The sequence below is a fragment of the Sipha flava genome, unplaced genomic scaffold (assembly GCF_003268045.1).
Source record: "Sipha flava isolate LNK unplaced genomic scaffold, YSA_version1 0_pilon_pilon, whole genome shotgun sequence".
Lineage (NCBI taxonomy): Eukaryota > Metazoa > Arthropoda > Insecta > Hemiptera > Aphididae > Sipha > Sipha flava.
The window spans coordinates 6808599-6829801 of NW_020271713.1; the positions used below are offsets into that span (position 1 = coordinate 6808599).

The 21203-nt window shown below is 37.8% G+C and overlaps 1 protein-coding gene across 2 annotated transcripts in view; it reads left to right on the plus strand.

The window, feature by feature from the left end:
• Positions 1-1119: 1119 nt before the first annotated feature.
• LOC112685149 (protein muscleblind) overlaps positions 1120-21203 on the plus strand; it is a 68301-nt gene continuing 48217 nt past the window's right edge. For both annotated transcript variants that reach the window (XM_025556967.1, XM_025557042.1), the window contains exon 1: positions 1120-1720. In XM_025556967.1, coding sequence (XP_025412752.1) covers positions 1535-1720 — 186 coding nt within the window. In that variant the 5' untranslated portion in view covers positions 1120-1534. The remainder of the gene's footprint in view (positions 1721-21203) is intronic.

Consider the following 21203-nt stretch of genomic DNA (forward strand, 5'->3'; position numbering starts at 1 on the left):
TCTCCCGAACTCCGTTTGAACCGTCGACGAACACGTCCATCACCTCGTCGCCGGGTACACGTGCAAATCGTATTCATATTTAATGCACGACCGTACGGCGCCGCGGCCGCGTTATTGTTACCCTCCGCGGTAATTACCGCATTACCTATGCACGCGCTATGTTTACGCACACCCCCTATCCCGCGTACGTATTATTTACGTGGCGTACGCGCGCGGCCGAACAATAACAACAAACGGACCAGTTGGCGGCGGGTGCGTGCGTTGAACACGTAGAACGTCGATGCAATTTCTCGTACACACGCGCACGTTTATTCATCACGGTGCGATCGAGAGCCGCCATTACGCTTATTGTACCCGGCGGCCGACTGTATTATTTATTTTTACTGTCGCGGAAACGACGTAGGCGAACGTTAAAACAATAATTGATGAAACGCGATCGCGCGGACCCGTTGTTATTGCCGCCAAGAGCCCGCCGTCAAGAAACCCGGTTGTTCGTATTGTTTCCGCCGCGGTCAGTAATTTTTTACACCTTTCGCGCGCTTCTCGTCGCTCGCCATCAGTGGCGCGACCAGGGCAACCAGGGTTCGGAAAAAATAAGCGTTTACCGCGCGGGTGTTCGACAGGGATCATGGAGTACGATTAAGTTTTCGTTTACGAGGAAAATATTTAAATCACAAATCAAACCGTTTAACTTCTATTCGATATCGCGATGAAAAAAAAGTATTGCACAATCGACCGCCGAGAAATCGTGTAGCAGCAAGGTTGTTGGCGTTCCGAAGTCGAACGGAACGTTACAAAACGTTCCATGTCGTCCGCGTTATCGATTATTATAAAACGAATAACATTCATGTTTCATATCAACCGGCCGTTTCGCGTCTTCGCGGTGTTTTTTTCCGCGCGTAGAATTTGTAAGAACCGCGGAAAAATTTCGTGGGGGGGGGGGGTTGGTGGTGTGGATGGGTTCACTAACCCCCGAACCCCACCAATAGTCGCGCCGCCGCTCGCCGCCCGTTATCCTCCGCGCGCCGCGGCGTGCAATTGCTTTTTACTGTCGTAACGACGCGCCTGCCGCGGCAACGGAAACGTATCAATTTTTTATCGTTCATTTTTGTTTCGCAGAGTTGGAGCGCCGCGCCGGACACGGTTTCTCGCCGCTTGACGTGCTCGTGCTTCTCCGGACCACCACCACCACCACCACCGCCGCCGCCTAGCGTGCTGTGCTCCGTCCGCGGAGTAAAAATAGAGACGAGGAAACAGACGTCCACGAATAAACGAGCGGAACGAGCGGTCGCCGCCCGCCAGCCAGCCGCCCGCAACCAGCCGTCGCCGTCCGGCCAGCTGGAAAATAAATGATAACGTGCAGTTGAAACCGTACCGCGTTCGTCCGTGCACGTGGCGGCCGTAGATTACGTTTGGCCGTGAGAAGAACGCGTGCGCGCGCGCACCTCTAGACAACACCCGGTTACGTCCCGGGCGACAGCGCTTCTCGACGAGAAGGAAAAACAAATAATAATCCGCGCCACCGGACGATAAGATGGCCGTGGTCAACATGAACAACTTGCTGAACGGCAAGGACTCCAGATGGTTGCAGTTGGAGGTATGCAGGGAGTACCAGCGGAACAAGTGCTCCAGACCGGACACGGATTGCAAGTTCGCCCATCCGGCGGCCAACGTGGAAGTTCAAAACGGTCGCGTCACCGCTTGCTACGACAGCATAAAGGTACTCGAACACTACTACCGTTTAGATTAGTTTTTTCGAGAGAGAGAGAGAGAGAGAGAGAGAGAGAGAGAGAGAGAGAGAGACCCTCTCCGGTTATATCTCTCGGTAAAGGCTCGAGAATCTCTCGAGCGCACCGCGTGCAAAGGTCCGAGCGGTTTTCACCACTATATTATTATTATTATTATTATTATTATCGTTATATCAGATACATGTGGTGTGACTGTCGGTTTCTCCTTTGTCCAGTCCGCGTCGATCGTACGGATAAGTTCCGGTAGGCGATATCTGAGCGCCTTTTCGAAATCGTTCGCGCGATTGTGTATTGAATATTGTGTACAGTATTAATCGTAAAACAATTAAACTCAAAGGATAAAATGAAACGAAAAAAAAAAAAACGTGCCCTCCGGATATTTTATGTGACTTATATGCTCGCAATAGTTACGCCAACGGTATTATTTACGTTTATTAATCAATTTATAGTGTGTACCGAATCAGGCTTAACCCTCTTACCAGGTGTCATTGAGTGGAGGCGGAGAGGGCGAATACGGTTCGCATCGATGTCATACTGTGTGCAACAATAAAAGCGGTATAATCAGACAATTCAAAACGTATTGGTCCGTGTGAATGGAATCCTCGACCCGTTTGAAAAATTCAAAGTACACCACCGTTGTTCTAGCCCGACTAGCACGTTCGGACGAAAAATCAAATAAAATATTGTTATTATTTCCAATAAAAAAAAAATAAATAAATAAATAATAATAATAAAACGCGAAAACTCCGAAACGCGCCGGTCGTTCAAGTGTTATACGCGTATAAATCACGGTCAAAACGGTGATAATAAATCACCGTGTCCCGCGTGATAGCCGCGCCAATCGTAAATAATTATTATTGCAACGATACGCGCGTCTGTTATGTGATCCGCGAGAAAACCGTTGTACTTCCAACCCAACCGATATCAAATCCTATTCGCAGAGAACCATCGATTTACCGTTATGAATTTCTTTCGGAAAAAATCAATACAATCCGCGTGCGCGGGCCATGGTGTACACGGCGACCGTCCGAACGTCCCCGCGGTACGTACGGCGTACCGGCAACGACGGTAGGGTCTTCCCCGAAGACACCGCGCACGTTACGGGAATATTTTATCATCATAATGCACGTGCATAATATATATATATATATGTTATGTAAATAGTATAATATAATATAAGTAGGTGTCCTGAGGGTTGGGTTTATTTCTCTTCACACGAAATAATCAGATTTACCGTGCAGCGCGCGGCGTCTGCGAACGCACACCGGTATTATTTCGTACGCGTTATTGTACTATTGAAGTCCTGCGAAAATATTAGTCCTGCCCCGCCGCCATCAGTCCCCTCATCCGCGCCCTACTACCGGCCATCGCTCGTTCTTGTGCGTTTGTCCCTGGTCCGGCGCCGCCGACCCGTTGTACAATATATTACGGAACGTGCAACGACATTCCGACCGCGTACACAAAAACAATAATCTAACCCGGTCAAGAGGAGGCGGCTTAAGCCACGTGTTTTATGGTTCACCGAAAAATTAGGGACGGGCGTCGTTTTGAGCAGGTACACGTGCGCTTGCAACCGGCGTGAGCGGTTACGTTACGAACGCGATGGTTCGAGATTCGAGTAATAATATCGTAAGAACAAATATTTATGTTCATTAAAAAGCCGCACGGTACGCTCGCAATTGATTTTCCCCGTTTCGGTGCCCTATTGCACAATGTTTGCCGTCGATATGGAATCCAGAATAATAAACAACCGGATTTCACTCGCCTAAACAAAGCGATGGAAAATTGTCTTTCGTCGGACCGATTGGCGGTACCCTTCGGTCTGAACGTCCCGACGCCGTCCAATCCAATACCTCAATATCTCGATATTTCAAACGAAACGCCCTTAATTGGATGTGAATCGTATACGCTACTGAACAACATGAACGATTTGTACAGTATTACGTTCGTTTTTCGTATAATCTTGTTCGCTTGCCACCGTTCGTGAATAGTTTTCCGCGGAGAGTGCGAAGAACTCGATTCGTTTTCGTTCGGGATCTAACCGTCAACATTTTGCCGACCCCTTTGGCTGTTCCACGCGGGGGTATGAACGTTGTCTCCCCCGTCCACCCCTTGATCGGACACGCTCGTACACCGGGGAACCGTGCGAGCAACCGATATCGTATTAATACGGGCACACGCGATCGTAATGTATTACGCAGTACACGTGCACGCGCACCACCGCGTACGTATCTCGGGGAAACGGAATAAAAGCCAAAACATTAGTATGCAATAGGCGACCCGGGACCCGCTAATTTATCCGGGCGCTATCCGTATGCGGTGTGTATTACATTCGGCGCGTAATCCAATTTTCCAAATTAAAGGTGCCGCGCGGCAAAGCTTTGGAAAGCAGAAATTTAATGATTAACCAACACTCGGTCATTCGATACCTTTGCAGCGGCGTTTTAATCAGACGCTTTTATTCAGCTGCGGTCGACTGACAGCGGCGGCGGCGGCGGCGGCAAAATTCGAAAAACCATAGCGAGCGGCGGCGGCCCTGTACCCACTCGCCCTCGTCCATCCATCCCGGCGGGGTCTTTCGCGATATCCACCGTTGCAATACGACGTGCACCGTACCACGAGGTCACGGGTCGGCCCGAAATCTGTAAATTAGATTTTTCGGTGAAAAAGTAATTGACCCTGTTCGTGGATTTTCCATCGCCAAATATATAGGTTTTACCCGGCCAGACGTTTTCGGAAATAATCCGCTGATCGTCGGTACGTTATAAATAAAATTTATTTATCGTTTTAACTCGGCATAACGTAAACTTTCAAGTATCATTGCAGTGTGTATCGAAAGGCAAACACATTTATAAAAATATAAAAATTATTATAGGCCGCTGCTCTGCAAACAATCTTATGATGCGAGTTGTTTTAAATAATTTTCACTAACAAAAAAAAAAAAAAAATTAAAATAAAATTACTGTTACTTACATTATTTAATTCAAAGTGACTGATTTCCGATTTGTATATGTAAGCGAGATCGTTCACGTTTAACGTTTCTATCAACTTTTGTATAACCCATACATACGTTACACTCGTTTACTATTCGATCATCAATACAAAAACTTATACAATGTACATGTTATTAAGTTCGTTGTTATTAAGTACGTATATTAAGTACTTTTTTCTTATTATTGTTATTGTTGTAGTTTTTGTTCGACTTAAATCTTGCTTATCCTTTTTTGTAGAAAAACCCCTGCTATTCTATAAGTATGTTTGATTCAGAATTTCTCATTGGTTTCCAGAAAACTGACAATTACACTTTTAATTAGTAAAGATCTCTATAAATTATTATTTTCTCGATTACCCGGCATTGAGCCGAAAACATTCGATATCCGTCGTTCAATAATATTTCAATAATTTTAAGCAGGTTCAAGGTTCCTCGGAATAAACTACTTATATTTTAAAACTGAACCAAAATTAATAATAATGACCTTTTTTTGTATCGTCTACGTATACATGCGAGTGTGTGTATAGCAAAAGCCCAATTATTAAAATATTTGTTCACCAGCTCATAGCGGTATTATCGACTTCCGCACAACAACTTACATTTCTCTACCTTTTCTCGTATATTGCGATACACAACAATACCGTTACATCGTTCACAAAATACTCATTTCTCTGTATGTGTGTTTGACTGTTTAAAGTCCAATGAATTACAATATTTTTCGCTTCGTTATCAAAACACAAACGTCTAAGGATTTTTCGTAGGTACATCGATAAAACATTATGTAAAACAATCGTCATCGAAATATTTCCTTGTTGAACTCTTTAAGTTCTTCGCTCGAACGAGTCCGTGTTGTTATAAATACTAGTGGTTTTTATCCGCATTGTTTCTCGAACTATTCGCATACACGTGACTTTTTCCAAACATTTTTTACTCGCGTTAAAGTGTACAATTTATGTATTCCGTCGTTTCGGATCCATTGGTTAAGACATGCATAAAATTATGCATCATTCAGTGTCTGTTTCTTGTTAAAACTTACACCATTCGGAACGGGCGTACACCGCGCACGCATATAAGAACAAAGTATAATACCGTTCGACTAACAAACCGATTTTAAGGAAATTACTATGTAAGCTTTTGTACGCGCACATACTACTCTTACATGTATCGGTCACCGTATAGATGCCCAACAATAATAAATTAATTTATGCGGCGTATGACTCGCGGTAAAATATATCATCGCGCCGTGTAATTAGGTCAAGGTGTAATTTATTTAAATTATTATAGGTCCGTTACGCATCACAATATATATATATATATATATATATATATACTCGTATATTGCACCGCATTATTTTACACAAATCGTAACGCATACGCGTACGAATTTAGGCAACTTCCATACAGTAGCGGTGTAACGTATTATACTCGTGTGTTTAAATATTCATGACAAAAGTTTTGACATAATTTCCTCGATTATTCTGCGTACATATTTACTTATACGTGTGTGTGTGTGTGTGTGTGTATGTGTATGTTTGAATTATTCGCTTTACACACTCGTTCAGTTATAATTGTACACATTGGGAATCCGGATATTACAATACGCCTGTCTGGGTTCAGAATTTTTTGTAAAAACGTCGATGTACTATGATCGCCCGATTTTCGACGATGAATGATAAACCATAAACTTCCTTCCCGATCCATACCATCGATTATTTGTCGAGAAATTTTAGGAACGATTGACGACGAAGTAGCAACGCATTGGTACGCTCACGCGTGTTTCGATATCGATATTTTTCCACGTCAATGCCGGGACGAGAATATCGGATAGGTTTATCGTTCTTCAGGGGTTAGGCTCTTCAAATCGTACACAGCTCACAACCGAAGTTAAGATTTCTTTAGGCAATAAGATTTGGAAAAATTATGGTTGCGATATTAAGTCGTTTGAAAAAGAGACGATACGGTGGATGCATCCCTTAACAACCCATTCCTGGGCACGCCACCGCATCACCCTATCGGGGTTACCCTCATTTCCCATTAAAGTTTTCCGATAGAATCCGAATTCATTTTTTCGACTGTTGATAGTTTGATTAAATATTTTGTTGAAAAATCGGTTTTTCAAGAAAAAAATCGAATAATTAACGGTCTAAACAAATCTGAATCATCCGATAGTTGGCCGGTCGAACGTTTATAGGATTGATCGATGACCTGACTGTGCCATATGCACACACACACACACATAGATGCATAGATGCATATATTACACCTAAAAATATAGGTATGTATAAATATTTACATTATTTACGGGCGTAAAGCCGTCTTTATACTCAAATATATTTCAATGACGTCATGGTATATGCATATATAGTCGTTCGGTAAAGAGGGAAGAGAAATATTAAGCCGTTGAATCGCAAATACTTTCTGCTCATTCCTCAAAATACTGTACTGGCCGCACTCGTTATACATCTTATATCATTTCGCATTAATTATTATTTTAAATGATTTTAAAACGATCTCGCATTACAATACGTATACAGTCCATAAAACGCGACAGGTGTGTAATTAATATATAATAGAAGCAGATAATTTTACGTCGCGGCACGAAAGTTTCAAGTCACAACCGCTATAAACTTATCTTTATCTGTTTGTTAAATTAATAAAAGTACAATGAATAATATTCAGTGCACAAAAGTGCGATTTGATTTCAATGGTTTTATTATGTTTCCAATTACTTGAACTGTGTATGTGTGTTCAAAGTTAGTACATTTTTTTTAAACTGACTTAATTTGCAGTTTTTATAAAAAAAAAAAAAACTTTTATCCGACCGAAGTTAAGTAGTCTTAAACGCAACAAAAAAGTCAATTATGTAATTACGTAAGTTAAAATATAGTCTTATGGCTGTCTTGCAAAAAAATGGTAAGTCTAAGAAAAACAAATGTTCCTTCAAGTGTATAGAACAGTAAAATCTCTTTTTTTTTGAGTGAACACTAAGTACATTAACAATGATTTTATGCGTTTAAATACATTTTTCCCTTTCCTGCACATTTATCTGATATAAAATGTATTATTTAAATTTATATTGAATTTATTATTTAAAATTATTCATAACGATAACATATAATAAATATGGTAAATATTTTAGAATCTTTTTCGGAAATGATTTTTTTGTTAGGTAAGTATGCCATAATGATAATAAATGATATAATATAAATATAAATTACTCTTACTTACTGTTTATTTACTGTTCGGTCATTTTTCCACATTATAACGTCATACACGCAAAATGTGTTGGGTTGTGGTTTAACTGTCGTCGCGCTAAAAAATAAGAAGTAACAATTATATACGTTTTCCGTTAGACACTACTCACGGATTTTCTTGAACGTGACAGGAACGGTTTTATTTAATTTTTTACAATTCTTTATCTACCATTTTTTTTTAAGCGTAGAAATGTAATAATTCCTGTGTCACGTGTATTTCTCGAGTTGAATATAAAAATTATACACATGGTACTAACCGTCGCCGCAGCAGCAGAATTTATTCATTGCAATTATAGGTGGTGGAAACGAGAAAGCGATTCGTAACTTTTGACGATCATAAACGTAGTGTAGTACCTGATGTCAATAATATATTGTTTTATATTCAAACGTATGTTGCTTATGTATATTTTTATGTTAAGCTATGGTTCTCGTGTACTTTTGCGTCTATGTTCATCCTGTATGTATACTCGTTTTTGAAGAATGGGTTGAACATCAGATATTTAATTGATATTTGTTTGTCATTTGTGTTGATGTTTGTCATTTCTAAAGATATCTTACACCGAAAATGTATTATATTTTATGTATCATTTGCAATAGTAGTGCGCTGATTACCACGGAATCAAAGTTTTCCGCATTAAAATTATGTTGCGCATAATATTTAACGACGTATTCCCAATTCGAGAGAATTACATTCCACAACACAAATTCATCAACGAGAAAAAAACTGAATTTTCAATTGCGCTGCGAATCTTATCACTGTTTTTTTTTTTTTTTTTTTACTTTGAGATTCTCTAATAAATCAAAAGAGTGACATGATTAATAATTCTCTACGGGTATCTTTTAACAACTTTATAGTATTTACACTGATACCTTCAACAAACGATAGTCCATAGTTTTTTATTTTTTTGTATTTTTGTAAATCATAATGGTACTGAAAACAAAAACTATCATTAAAATAACGATAATAGTATCTAAAATTCCATTGGTTTTTTTGAATTATTTTTATATTGTTAAAATACTGGATATTCGGCAACGTAAAAAAAGGGAAAACTGTTTGAAAACTATACAATTAAATAAAGTTGTGTTTTAATACTTTTCCAGTTAATATACTTTATTTAACTCTATTTTAATACTGATTTTTAGTGCTATAAAAGTTTTGAAATGTCATTGACGAATGTTTAAACAAAAAAAAAAAAAAAATTAAAATTAAACTGTACATTACAATGTAATGTGTGAGTCGAGTGTGGTATTACCAGATTAACCAGAGTAGTCCTAGATGTGTGAACCGTTGTGAATTAAAAAGTGTTTATGAACAATATCAAGACTTAGTGCAAATATTAATCCAAGATAAGGTAGTATATTATAATGTTGATTTTTGCTGTTCTAGTGTACACACGATTCTCTCCTTGCCTAATCATTTTATTCACACCTATAGCCTTAGCTAAATATTTAATTAGAAAATTAATTTAATTTAAAATATTATTCGAGTGACTTCGAAAAGAGGTTACACGTGGAAACTATTTCAAGAATATCAGCATAAAATGTATCAGTTAAAAATAGATATTAAATACGAAATGTATACTAATTTGTCTTATTCATTTCAAATATCATAGATAATACATTGATGGACATCTGACCTTTTTGAGAAAAATTTAAGGTTATATTGAATCAATTCTTAGTAATTAAATTATTTATTTATGATATACAATAAATACAAATAATAGTAAATAAAATGGGTACAACATGAAATACATAATGTCAAGTTATATTTATTACTGTAATAACATTTTTTAACTAGGCAATTGTTTACTATCACTTGTATACTATGTATATTTTTTCATGTGTTTTCGTATATCAATACTATTATATTATAAAAATATTAAAAAATTATTTTTGGTTGAAGTTCATAGATAATAGAATAATATAATAATAATAATATTATATATTGTCTATGTTAAAATTATTCGATATCAATTTCCATTCAATTTTGTATTTTTGAGATTTGTTACATAATCTCAAAATACACCCCATAATATAAAGAGAACCTTCCTAAGAATTACTTCTCTCTTCTTCAAACGAGACCGCGACCCCATGTAAAGTTAATATAAGCGTATCCTATCCATTATTCCATTATCTATGTCAAAGACTAACACAAACAAACATTCAAACATGCGATATGTGTTTTCGTACTTATTTTAACAATATAGAGTTATTTCGGAATAAAATTCTTTTGTGTGAAAGTTATTTATTAGAAAAATTCAAAGAAAAAGTCACAGAAAAACATTGTTACGGAATTGAAAATGCCAAGAGAAAAAAGTTAGAAATCTGATTTTTATTTTTTTTTTTTTTTACAGGAAGTTCCTTTTCCCGGTTACCTATCTTCCTAATCTCAATAAAATTGGCTGTGCCATTCATCTTAAAATAAATAAAATGTGAAAATGTGTGAGTATGGATATGTGAGCTTTTTTCGAGAAGGGTGGATTTGCAATTGACTCAGGGCGACATTTTTTTTCTCATGGGACTTGTAAGAGTACTATGTCCATGTCTACCTGCAGGGTTTCAAAGAAATTGGTTTTCGGTCAACTCCGAGGTAACATGTATATTTTTTCAATAAGGATATATAAATAATAATAGTAATAACAATAATAACGTAAATAACGTCAGGGGATTCTTTGTTGTCCAAAAATAAATCTGAACATATTTTAAACGAATTTTTCGAATAGCTTTTTATTATTATAACCTCAGTAGTTTTTTTTTTTTTTTCAAGAAGTTTTGAAAGGAACATCCTATGATGTTACTACAAAACAAACAATGACCTGAAATTCTGACATAAATCTCTAACTCTAAATTTTAATATCCCCACCCATTTCATGGATAATAGTATAAAAATAATATTCTCTTGGCAAAAAGTGAATTATTATTTTTAGAAATAGTTTAAAACATTGCCTAAAATAATAATGTAATTTCTTTATTTTTTTTCCAGCTATTTATACCGAAATAATTAGTTACAACATATTAAATTTGGAACTGTTAAAATGTTAACCACAAATATATAATAATATTTTTTTTTATACGGTTTCATCAACTTCTTATAATATTTTTAAGTCCATATGTAGGAATTATTCTACACATTTTTTATTAATCATGTCTTTTTTTACATTTCCCAGATTAATCAAGTTACTCGCGATTTTCAATGGGAAAATTGTTTAATGTTGGTTTCATATTTTAAAAATCCAACCTTACCTTGTCGGCATAGTTTAATTTATACTGCGTTACAACTACCAAATAATATTATTTTATTTAAAAACATTAAATATATTTTACATTTATCGGATTTTGATACCGACTTAATTTCATCGCTGACTGTCAATACGTCGCATCAACTTATATATTCTGCCCTCGGCTTAAATACATAAATGCACAAGCGTTTTGCATAATTATTATTTTTATTTAAAAATATTTCGGGATCTGTGAATATCAAAACTTCGTACATTTTATTATTCCATACCGGTATTTCTAATATTTTCACTAGTGCAGTTAATTAATCGATTCGTTCTCGTGTTTTCGAAAACTCCGTGTTAAAAACTAAGTCTATACGGTGAACAATATAAAAAAATAAATAAATAACAAGAACATATACGTACATTTATATATTTTTCTTTCGTATTGTTAGCATACGAATAGGTGAACTTATGCATTATGTATGTGTTACGTTTTTATTTCGAAAAATATTGGTTTTGCCTTCGTTTTTTTCAACGGAAATACTATAAATGTATTCCAGAGCATCGTTAGTTCGGAAGGTTAGAAGTATTTAATAGGTCTCAGGAGACCCAATATGATAAGTGTGATGCGGCGGGCCCGTACGCGTTTTTCTTTTTCCCTTTTACCGTCGAATTGGAGAATTCACGTTGAACAACTACGACCGTAAAATAATTTATTATTATGATATAATCCCGCGCGGGTGGGTGTGTCGTCACACACGCCTAATAATGACGATTTTCGACGACGCACCGTGCAGCTTAACAATTTTTTACAATATCTATACACACTTTTAATTATTTTTCATTTCGCTTTGATTTCGTGTTCGCATTAATCGCCGTATAACATTATTTTATTTGATACACGTTCGCCAATACAAGTTTATGCGTATACATGTGTCCACGTATATTATCGCACATCGCACAGATGGGCGGCGGACGGCGTAGAAGGTACTACTGTGTACCGCTGAGATTTACATATTCAAAGGCGGTTTTAAAAACGCGCGACGGGATATTATTGTTTAAAAATCCATTTCGTAATACACCTACGCTGAATTTAAAATACCGTACTTTGCATACTTTCAACTTTTTGATTCGTACGTGTGTTTATGTTTTTCGTGGTTTTACTATTCCTTTGGCATATTTTCGTATTATTATAATTTTTATAAGTTTTAATGTAAATTCACCGAAGTTACGTATTTTCTTTCTTTCGGAAAATAATACGCCTTGAATTTATTTCCATTGTAAGCACACAACAACCGTAACTGGGTTCATATTCGGCTACAATAATAATAATATTAATAATAATAATAATAATATTCGTATCTTTGTTATGACGAACCGAAGACGTTGTGTGAAAATAACCGTCCCTGCTCCTCCGATGTTCATTAATTCGCGAACGTTTATTTCTAATGCCACACGCGTAGATGAAACATAGCGTTGCTAGTGCGTTCTGTCCGTGAAACGATTTCACGATGGCCGTGTCCCCTCAGGGTACAATGTTAATTTGAATAATATTTCTATTTATTTTTTATTTATTTATTTATTTTTTTTTTTTGATTTTTTCGGTCCGTCGCGTTTTTGACGCAACAAGAACGTTGAAACTTTAACCTGAACGTGCGGTAACGTGAGTACCGATCATTTGTTCCCTCTACCCATTCCCCGTCGACCATGATCCTGGGCGAAGCAAACATTCCGTGTGCTAACCAACGAAATGCAGACTTTTACGTCCGTGTTACGGATATTACATTCGTCGTGTTAACGTTGTCAGAAGTTCCAGTGCGTGCGCATTTCCTCGGGTATTTTCTTTATCGTAACCGTTTGAAAACACGAAACGTGGGGAAAAAAAAGAGCGCGGCACCACCGCGAATACTGTGGTATGTTTTTTGTGAGTGCCACGGCCGAACAGGGTCAAAAATTTCTACCGGGAATATAAAAAAACCGACCCACCGATGGAAAAACAACTATGAAAAAAACAAACGTATATTTTCATATAAAATATGGTCATACATCATTTCGAGAATTTGAACACTTGAAATTATTATTAAAAATCAAAAGACAGTTTGATTTTAGATAGTTTCTAATTAGAAAACCCGTCCATGTCTGTCGACACAACGAGCCTTAACCGGTAAACCTAAAAAAAAAACTTCCTTACGAGTAAAAGCGGCCCACCGGGAAACTTTCGGTATCCCGCTTGCCCAGTCCGGCCCTAGTGAGCGCGCAAAGCCGTACGAGAAGGAATCGTATTCGTCGTCGGTGGACATCGGTCGTTGGTTATCATCGCGAAAAGATACGTGATTAAAACAGTAATAATAACACCATTTTATATTAATCATTTATTTATTTTTTATGAATTTATGTAATTGAATATTTATCTTTACATCAAGTCACTAAGTTCATACTCTGTAACGTTCAATGGCCATAGAAGCCACAGATTATATTCTAATAAAAAAAAAAAAAAAAAAAACCGAACGATAACAACGATTGTTGCCGACCCAATGATTCGAACAAAAACCGATTTCCCAAACCGGCGAACAAGCAGACACTGACGTGCGCGCTCGGGAAACGTTACGAATTCCGGTGGAGCACATGTTACGAACAATATCGCGTTGGCCCGAAATCGTTCGATATAATAAATTATTTTACTTTTCGCGTGTCGCGGTCCGTCGTGTTATTTTTAAAATCGACTCATCGACAAAACGCGTGCCCATTCCCCCGGCCGTTTCACGTTATCGTCGTCGCCGGGAGCGTCTGCTTCCCCGGCCCTATTACCGGTTACGCCGCCGTACCTGACCCGTTGGGTTCGGTGTTATATTTGTTTTTTAACTCTTACGGTTTGGAAATTTCAAAACAAACGAACAAGAAAAAACGATCCGTTTACAATAATACGAACTGAATAGATATTAATATAGAGATGTAGAAAACCAAGACGAATGGAAGTTTTGAGGACAAGGATGGCCGACCGCAAATAGTCGGGATTAAGGCGAAGGAGAAAAATCAGAAGACATAATAAATTTTAATATATACATAGTAATTTGTACGGTTTACGTTTGTACCGAGTAAACGTAAACGTATAAATTTATACCGACAATGAAGTAAATTAGGTATTAATGTAAATGCTTAGCCAATAATCATAAATGTCAAACATTAATCGACGTTATTATCGTTAATGCATTAACTGACATCACTGACAAAATGGTAAAAATCAAATATTTTAGGTAACACATTTACGACAGTAACTAAGAAATCACCATAGTATAGAATACCGATAGAATATATAATAATATATATATAAATAATTTTAGCGAAACATTAATATTAGGTGAGAAATGAATAAGTAAAATATGAATTATATATCGTAATTTATTTTCACAATTCATTGTGCCGTGACACTTTGAACTGCATAAAATATTCATTTTTTTTACAAGCACATCAGTTGGTTTTGCGTGCCGTTTTAAAAATACATCTAGTATATTTCACATCCAGTAGCCTCACGATTGGTTTCCAATTCGGCAAACAAATTATTGATTTAACATTTTTATCAATTATGCCCGAAACATCATCATTGTCCAGAAAATAATTCTAAACGCATAAATTTTTCTAAATGCCTGGAAATAATGGACATTAAAATTACTCCCTAGACAATATCGTATAGGTGCTTTCTAATTTGATCGGAAATGTCGTTATTGGATAGGCATCTACGATAGTTTGTTAATTTGCGTCTTTACCGGTCACATATATGTTCGACGACCATTGTAAAGCGCTGCGTTTAAATTTAGTACCGCCGATTCACTCGCGAACAACGCACACGTAAAACACCAAGTACAATAATATGTATGTAAGTGCCGGTAATAAAATTCGAAAACCCTCTAAAAGTTCCGCTGTACGGACACAAACAGTTAATAATCATTATGGATCGAAAATGTAGACGGTGGGGAGCAGTACATCGTCAATCCTGTTACTTGGGCATTTCGGAGGAATAATTAGGTAGCAATGTCGTTTCATAACCGTTTCAGTTGAATAAATAGTTTTATAACTGACCAGTCAATTTATAATAAGTATGGTTAAGTGCATTTCACTCGTTTCAATGACACTGCGTTCGTTTAAAAACGTACTACGCGTTAATTGTAACCCAATTGAAACCATACCACATGATGTGTAGGAACGTTAATAAACGGACAAGGTGATTAACGGCACACATGTCAATTATGCATTTGAAGAAATTAAAAAATAAAAAAAAAACATCAAACTCGTTCCACGATGATTCCTCGTAGCCTCGGCGACGGATACGCCCAACCACCGATCGTCTCGAGAACGTTTCCGTTTGCACAAGTTAAACGATTGAACGCAGTACCAGAATGAGTGTAAAAAAAAAAAACGTCTCGGACGTGAGAACAGATACAACGTATTAATAGAAATATTCGTGTCGACTCGACCAAAAAAAAAAAAAAAAAAAGGAAGACGGGCCTCAAGAAAAAAAAAAAAAAAAAAAGGCGCAAGTGGCTTACAGAAAAAAAAATAAAAATTACGGCGATTTCAATGCGCATGATTTGGACGGTTATAGCCGTAAACGGTACTCGAATTTCGATTTCGGTAAACTCGCACGTGGTCCAGAAAGCACAATAATAGCGTATAATATTTACGGCAGTAGCAAAAGTGAAAAAAAAAAAAAATGAACGATGAAATGATTCTTCGAACGCCTGTCGAGTCGTGTTCCGGTTACGGTCATGAGGCTACGGCGGGTACCTCGTGATCGTACCGCCTACACGCGTGTATTATTAATAATTCCTCGTCGTAACATCTGTAACGCGACGGCACGAGCGATGTGCGTAAAGTTATAATACATGCACGTCCAATGCAGTTCGCCGTTTCGAACCGGTGCACCGGACGGGCGATCGACCGCAGCAGATCGATTCGAAACTGCGTACCGTAGGCGTGCCCGCGGTGGCAGGGTGTACCAGGGATGGAAAATCTACGGCACGCAAACAATTTAAACGTTCATATCATACTCTCGTGTTTAGTTAAAAAAAAAAATTACAGCAGCACAACTTTTGTACCTTTTTCACTGTTGCCGACGTCTTTCAGAAAATTACACTGCAGAGGACGTTTGCGTAACTAAACGTAACGAGACGCAATAAAGTAGCATAAGCAATTTTCTATATTTTTTCTTCGACCTATTGATGCGAGCCACTGGTTTCAGAAACGATTTTTTTTAACATCTGATTTAATAGATCGGCTAACCGACGAATCCGGTGACACCGCGTGCGCTTAATTAAAAGTTACTAATCACCAACCAAACGTCAACGAGTTGGCAATTCAACAAAAGAAATCACATGAGCATGATGAATAACCATCCGAGCAATGTAATTATGTATTTATTTATATATTACATTTTTCAATGCTTTGATAACCAACGAAGAAAAAATTAATTAAATGTTTATATTAATACTTAAACAACAAATGTTTTCGAACATTGTATAATACATATTTTTTTTTTTTTTTTTACAATATTTAATGGCACGCTCGAGGAAAGAAAAAAAAGATGATTTTTGGCACGTAGCGTTAAAATAATTGGCCACCCCGGGTATATGCCATACGTCCATTACACGGTCACGTCTAAATCTTAAACCAGAAGTTTTGAATGAAAATTTAAGAACCTGTACATCAGTCGGAACTTTAATACGTAATCGCGTTGAAAAAAAAAAAAAATAAGTGATTTTAAATCTCTAGGATTATCCGGAGTTTCGATTGATCGTGACAGTATCGGTTTACTTTATTTTCGTGCAATCAGCTGTTTCCAGCGGAAGAGAAAACAGTGCTAGCCCGTTCCCCGTCGGCCGAACACCGCGATGTCGAATAAATCATAACACTGTTAACGATATGAATAATAATATTGTGATTGATGTTCGGCGGGGCGTACACACAACACGGTCGAAACGGCGGCCGCGGAATAAATATATGCATATATGCAATGGGTTAGGGTTGACGGGGGTGTTTTAAAATGTAACAGACAAGTACTCGTGCGGGGCAAATCATACAGTAAGTTTGCGATTCGGTGAAATACCATAAAATACGGTCGATGAGGGGGTATCCTGACACCCATATCACCTCCCTGTGCACGTGCGTACATGTTTATGCTGGTGGCAGGGGGGCCGCTCGATACTTCCGTCGTCCGGTTTTCGCGAAGTCTTCCGAGGTCCGAGTGCGTCGCGTTGTCATAACCCGTACACGGGGGCGAAATCCTCTAATCTCGTCGGTTTCCCGACACGAGAGTGCAACAGCTGCAGAACAACCGTCGCCTTCTCCCCGACCGTTGCCGTGCACCGATTGTGCGCCGGTTGCACGCACGGCGTACAACATTAATAACAATAATGGAATAACCGTACCGATCGCGTGTGCGCCGGACCAACCCCTCGTCTCGGCGTCGCGTGCGACGGTCGTGTCGACGTTGTTTTTTTTTTTCCTTTCCTTTTTCCGGACGACCGTACCGCGAGTTTTCCGCGCGACTACAACTCGTACGATGACGCTTTCAAACCATTAAATCCGACAACGGCTTACGCCTAGGGACGGGCGACTGGCGGCCAGCGTACTTTTTTCTCCTGTCCATGATATTTTCAAACCATTTCATAACATTTTAGCGTTTATCAGTGTTTGATTTTAACACGTCGATCGTGAAATGTAAATTTCATATTTTTCTCTAGCACTGAACTCTAAATCACTAAGTACAATGTATATCAATATCGGTAGGTACAGCTAACGTAGCAATAGGTGTTGACCACTTATTTTATTGTATCGGTTCAGTCGTAAAATTAAATTGTTTAAAGTAACCGTTGACGGTCAACTTCAATGATCTTTTTTCATTTTTCATTTTTCCACCATGGCCCCGCCAGATTTTAAAGTTCTAAGAATTGGCCCTCTCGTTTCTTTTCGTTACTCCATCCCTGTTTGATCGCTATCGCAACGCATTGCGTCGCAGTCCGAATCCGACACCGGCCGCGGGAAACGGTCTCGTTTTTTTCCACTCCCGTTCGAGAACGTGCCCGAGATACGAACGACACCAGTAGTGTCTTTTGAAATTCATCGTAGAAACGTATTACGAGCTCGTGGCTCATAGCGGTTTCTCAAGAGTTCGGACCGTAAACACGTCCGCGCAGCGATTATCTCGAAAACACTGTTGTTCCTGCGACGGTTCTATGGCGCGTTTTCGGTAGACTAAAAAATGTAATCGGTTGCTTTCGCCTACGCACTTCACGATTCCGGACCAGCACAGATCCGTGCTTGATTCCGGAGTTTGCCGAATTCCGGTCACTGGTAGCTGACCAGCCGTACAACCGTTTCGAGACATCGTTACGCAACGTTACAGTCGTGTGCAGCGCCGTCAAAACCTGTAAACGGTGTACGGTCTGCAACGTTTTTTTTTTTTTTTTTTTTTTTTATTTCTTTTATTTCCGAAAAACTTAAGTGCTGGTGCACGCGCTTGACATAATACTCAAACGTATGCCGTGCATATACAATCGCGGGAGTCGATTTAAAGGAGAGAACGACCGAAGGAAAGAAAAAAAAGTGAAACTGATAAACTATATCTGTATGCAAACACCAAAAAGTCACCATTAAAAAATACGTAATAATTTATGAGTACGAAGTGTTGAAAAAAATTCGTTGGGATTTTCGTTTAATGCTGCAAAGTTAATACCGTAGGTACACTCGTCGGGGTCTTTGTCCTACGGTTCACTCCGCGGGGACAGTGCCCTGTGCGTGGAGAAACGAGTTTAAGTGTTTGCCAGTCGCTAAAAACTTAGTCAAATAATACACCGCGGGACGGTGAAGTCTCGGGAGAGTAGAAGGTTTCGAGAGTGTACGCACCGTAATTCAGAATTTTTATGCCACGGTGTTCGTTTTCCGTTCTCCCCTCATCACGGCTGTCAGTTTTCGACAATTCAAATTAATTTTATTCCCGTCGTACGGAACCGATATACTTCACTTACAATATATATTGAAGTATTTTCCTTCGGCGATATTTTTAGCATATAAATTGTTTGTAACATCGCATCGTCGTGCGGTGAAAACTCCTCGGGACGCGGAACCCTAAGAAATGTATTAAAATATATTGCTCGGTTACGGACGAACTTATTGCTTGTTCGGTCAGGAATATCCACGGTGCTCGATGTTTTTTTTTTTTTTTTTATTATTTTTTATAGCGAGATTAAATAATAAAACTCGAGACGGGTCACAAATCCGGTCACCCGAAATGATCGGCCCTTGTCCTAACCTGTAGTGTTTGTGTCGCGAATACTCCGGGACGTTGCGGTAGACGAAAATCGTTTTCCACGGACGCTTTGGGCGAGAAACACCGGCGGACGTGACGATTTTCCCAGCGATTTCGTTCAGAGTCGTTGCCCGTTTCGTTACCTATTACGTATACACCCTGCACGCGTTGAGTTTTATTCCTGTTCAATGCCAACCCCGCACGCGCTGTAGACGATTCGTTACGATAATGATAACCAACGTTTAACGCACTCGGGGTTTTAATTTCAACGCACATAACACACGAGCGCTGATCTCAATCGGCAAACACGGGCGAATTGTTTTTGTTACGTACGTTTCAATCAGAGCTGTACAATCACTCGTTTCCACTTGTACGCGTTGAAAACCCGAACGTTCAATCATTTAGTTCATCAGTTGCGCATATTTTATTGCGCGACGCGCCAATCAACGCGCAGGTAAATCGTGTTAACCCGATTGTCACTCGTAAATCATAATACATGTTGTATGTGCACTTCGCGTAGTTAATAAACAGTAAATAAATGCATAGGACATAATAGCTTATCGCCAAAGAATTTAGTGATAAAAACTGAGGTCGTTTGTTTTTATTAAAATATTCTTATGATAACGGTTTAATGAATAAATCATACTTATTATTTAACGTATATTTTTATAATGTTAAACGTATACTATAGTAGTTACGACATTGGTTACGCTGTACGTATACTGTTACTGCGTTGTTATATACTACTATATAATGGTTACATCGCACGTTCTTATGTACATGTCAGTATTCGGTTGTATGCTTATGAAGTTTTAATAAAGTATTAATCAATGAACATGTTTTAATTTCGTTATTCTCTTTATACAACATGGTGTCGTGTGTCTAACCTAAAGTAAAATAAGCAACGGGAAAAAATAAAACATTGTTGTCGTCAAATCGGTCATCAGCAAACAATCGATTGAAACTAGTCGTTATACGTAATACTTTAAATACTCTTTGAATTATATGTACTTGTGTTTTTAAATATTTAGAAACACAGATCAAGAACGCGAAAATAAAAGTAATCGATATAATCATTTTCATGGTGACAAAACATTTATTTTACCATCAATCCAACGATAACTTTATAAACATTTTTAAAATTATCGTTATAATTCGGTATGATTCACACATTTTCCTTATACATAATTTTAGTATGACTCATAAAGTCACGTAGATGATTTGACTAATCGAACATTTTTTACCGCTACTACCGTGATGGGAATTTGGATGATAAAAAAAAAAATAACAATAACGAATAAAATAAGGGCATGATATTAATATACTATTGGATACCTTTTAAGTTGGCGAGTAACCTGAGTGATATCCATATCAAGCAAAATAATTTTACAATTTATTTTCGTGTAAATCCTGCAGTAGAAATGTTTAATTGGATTTAATAAATTAGTATACAATTAGTAATTTAAGGCTTTTGCACAGTTTTTTTTTTCTTTTTGCGTAGGTATTTCTGAAACAATTTACAACTGCCAGTAATTTATAATTACGGTTTTATGTGTTAAATGTCGAAATACGTTACGAATAAATAAAATTATGCATTGCGCTGTGCGCTATATTACCTTTTTTTAATAGTTTCTCCTTCACGTTAATATGAGAAACTTAATCTAGAAATATTACGAAAACAAAACG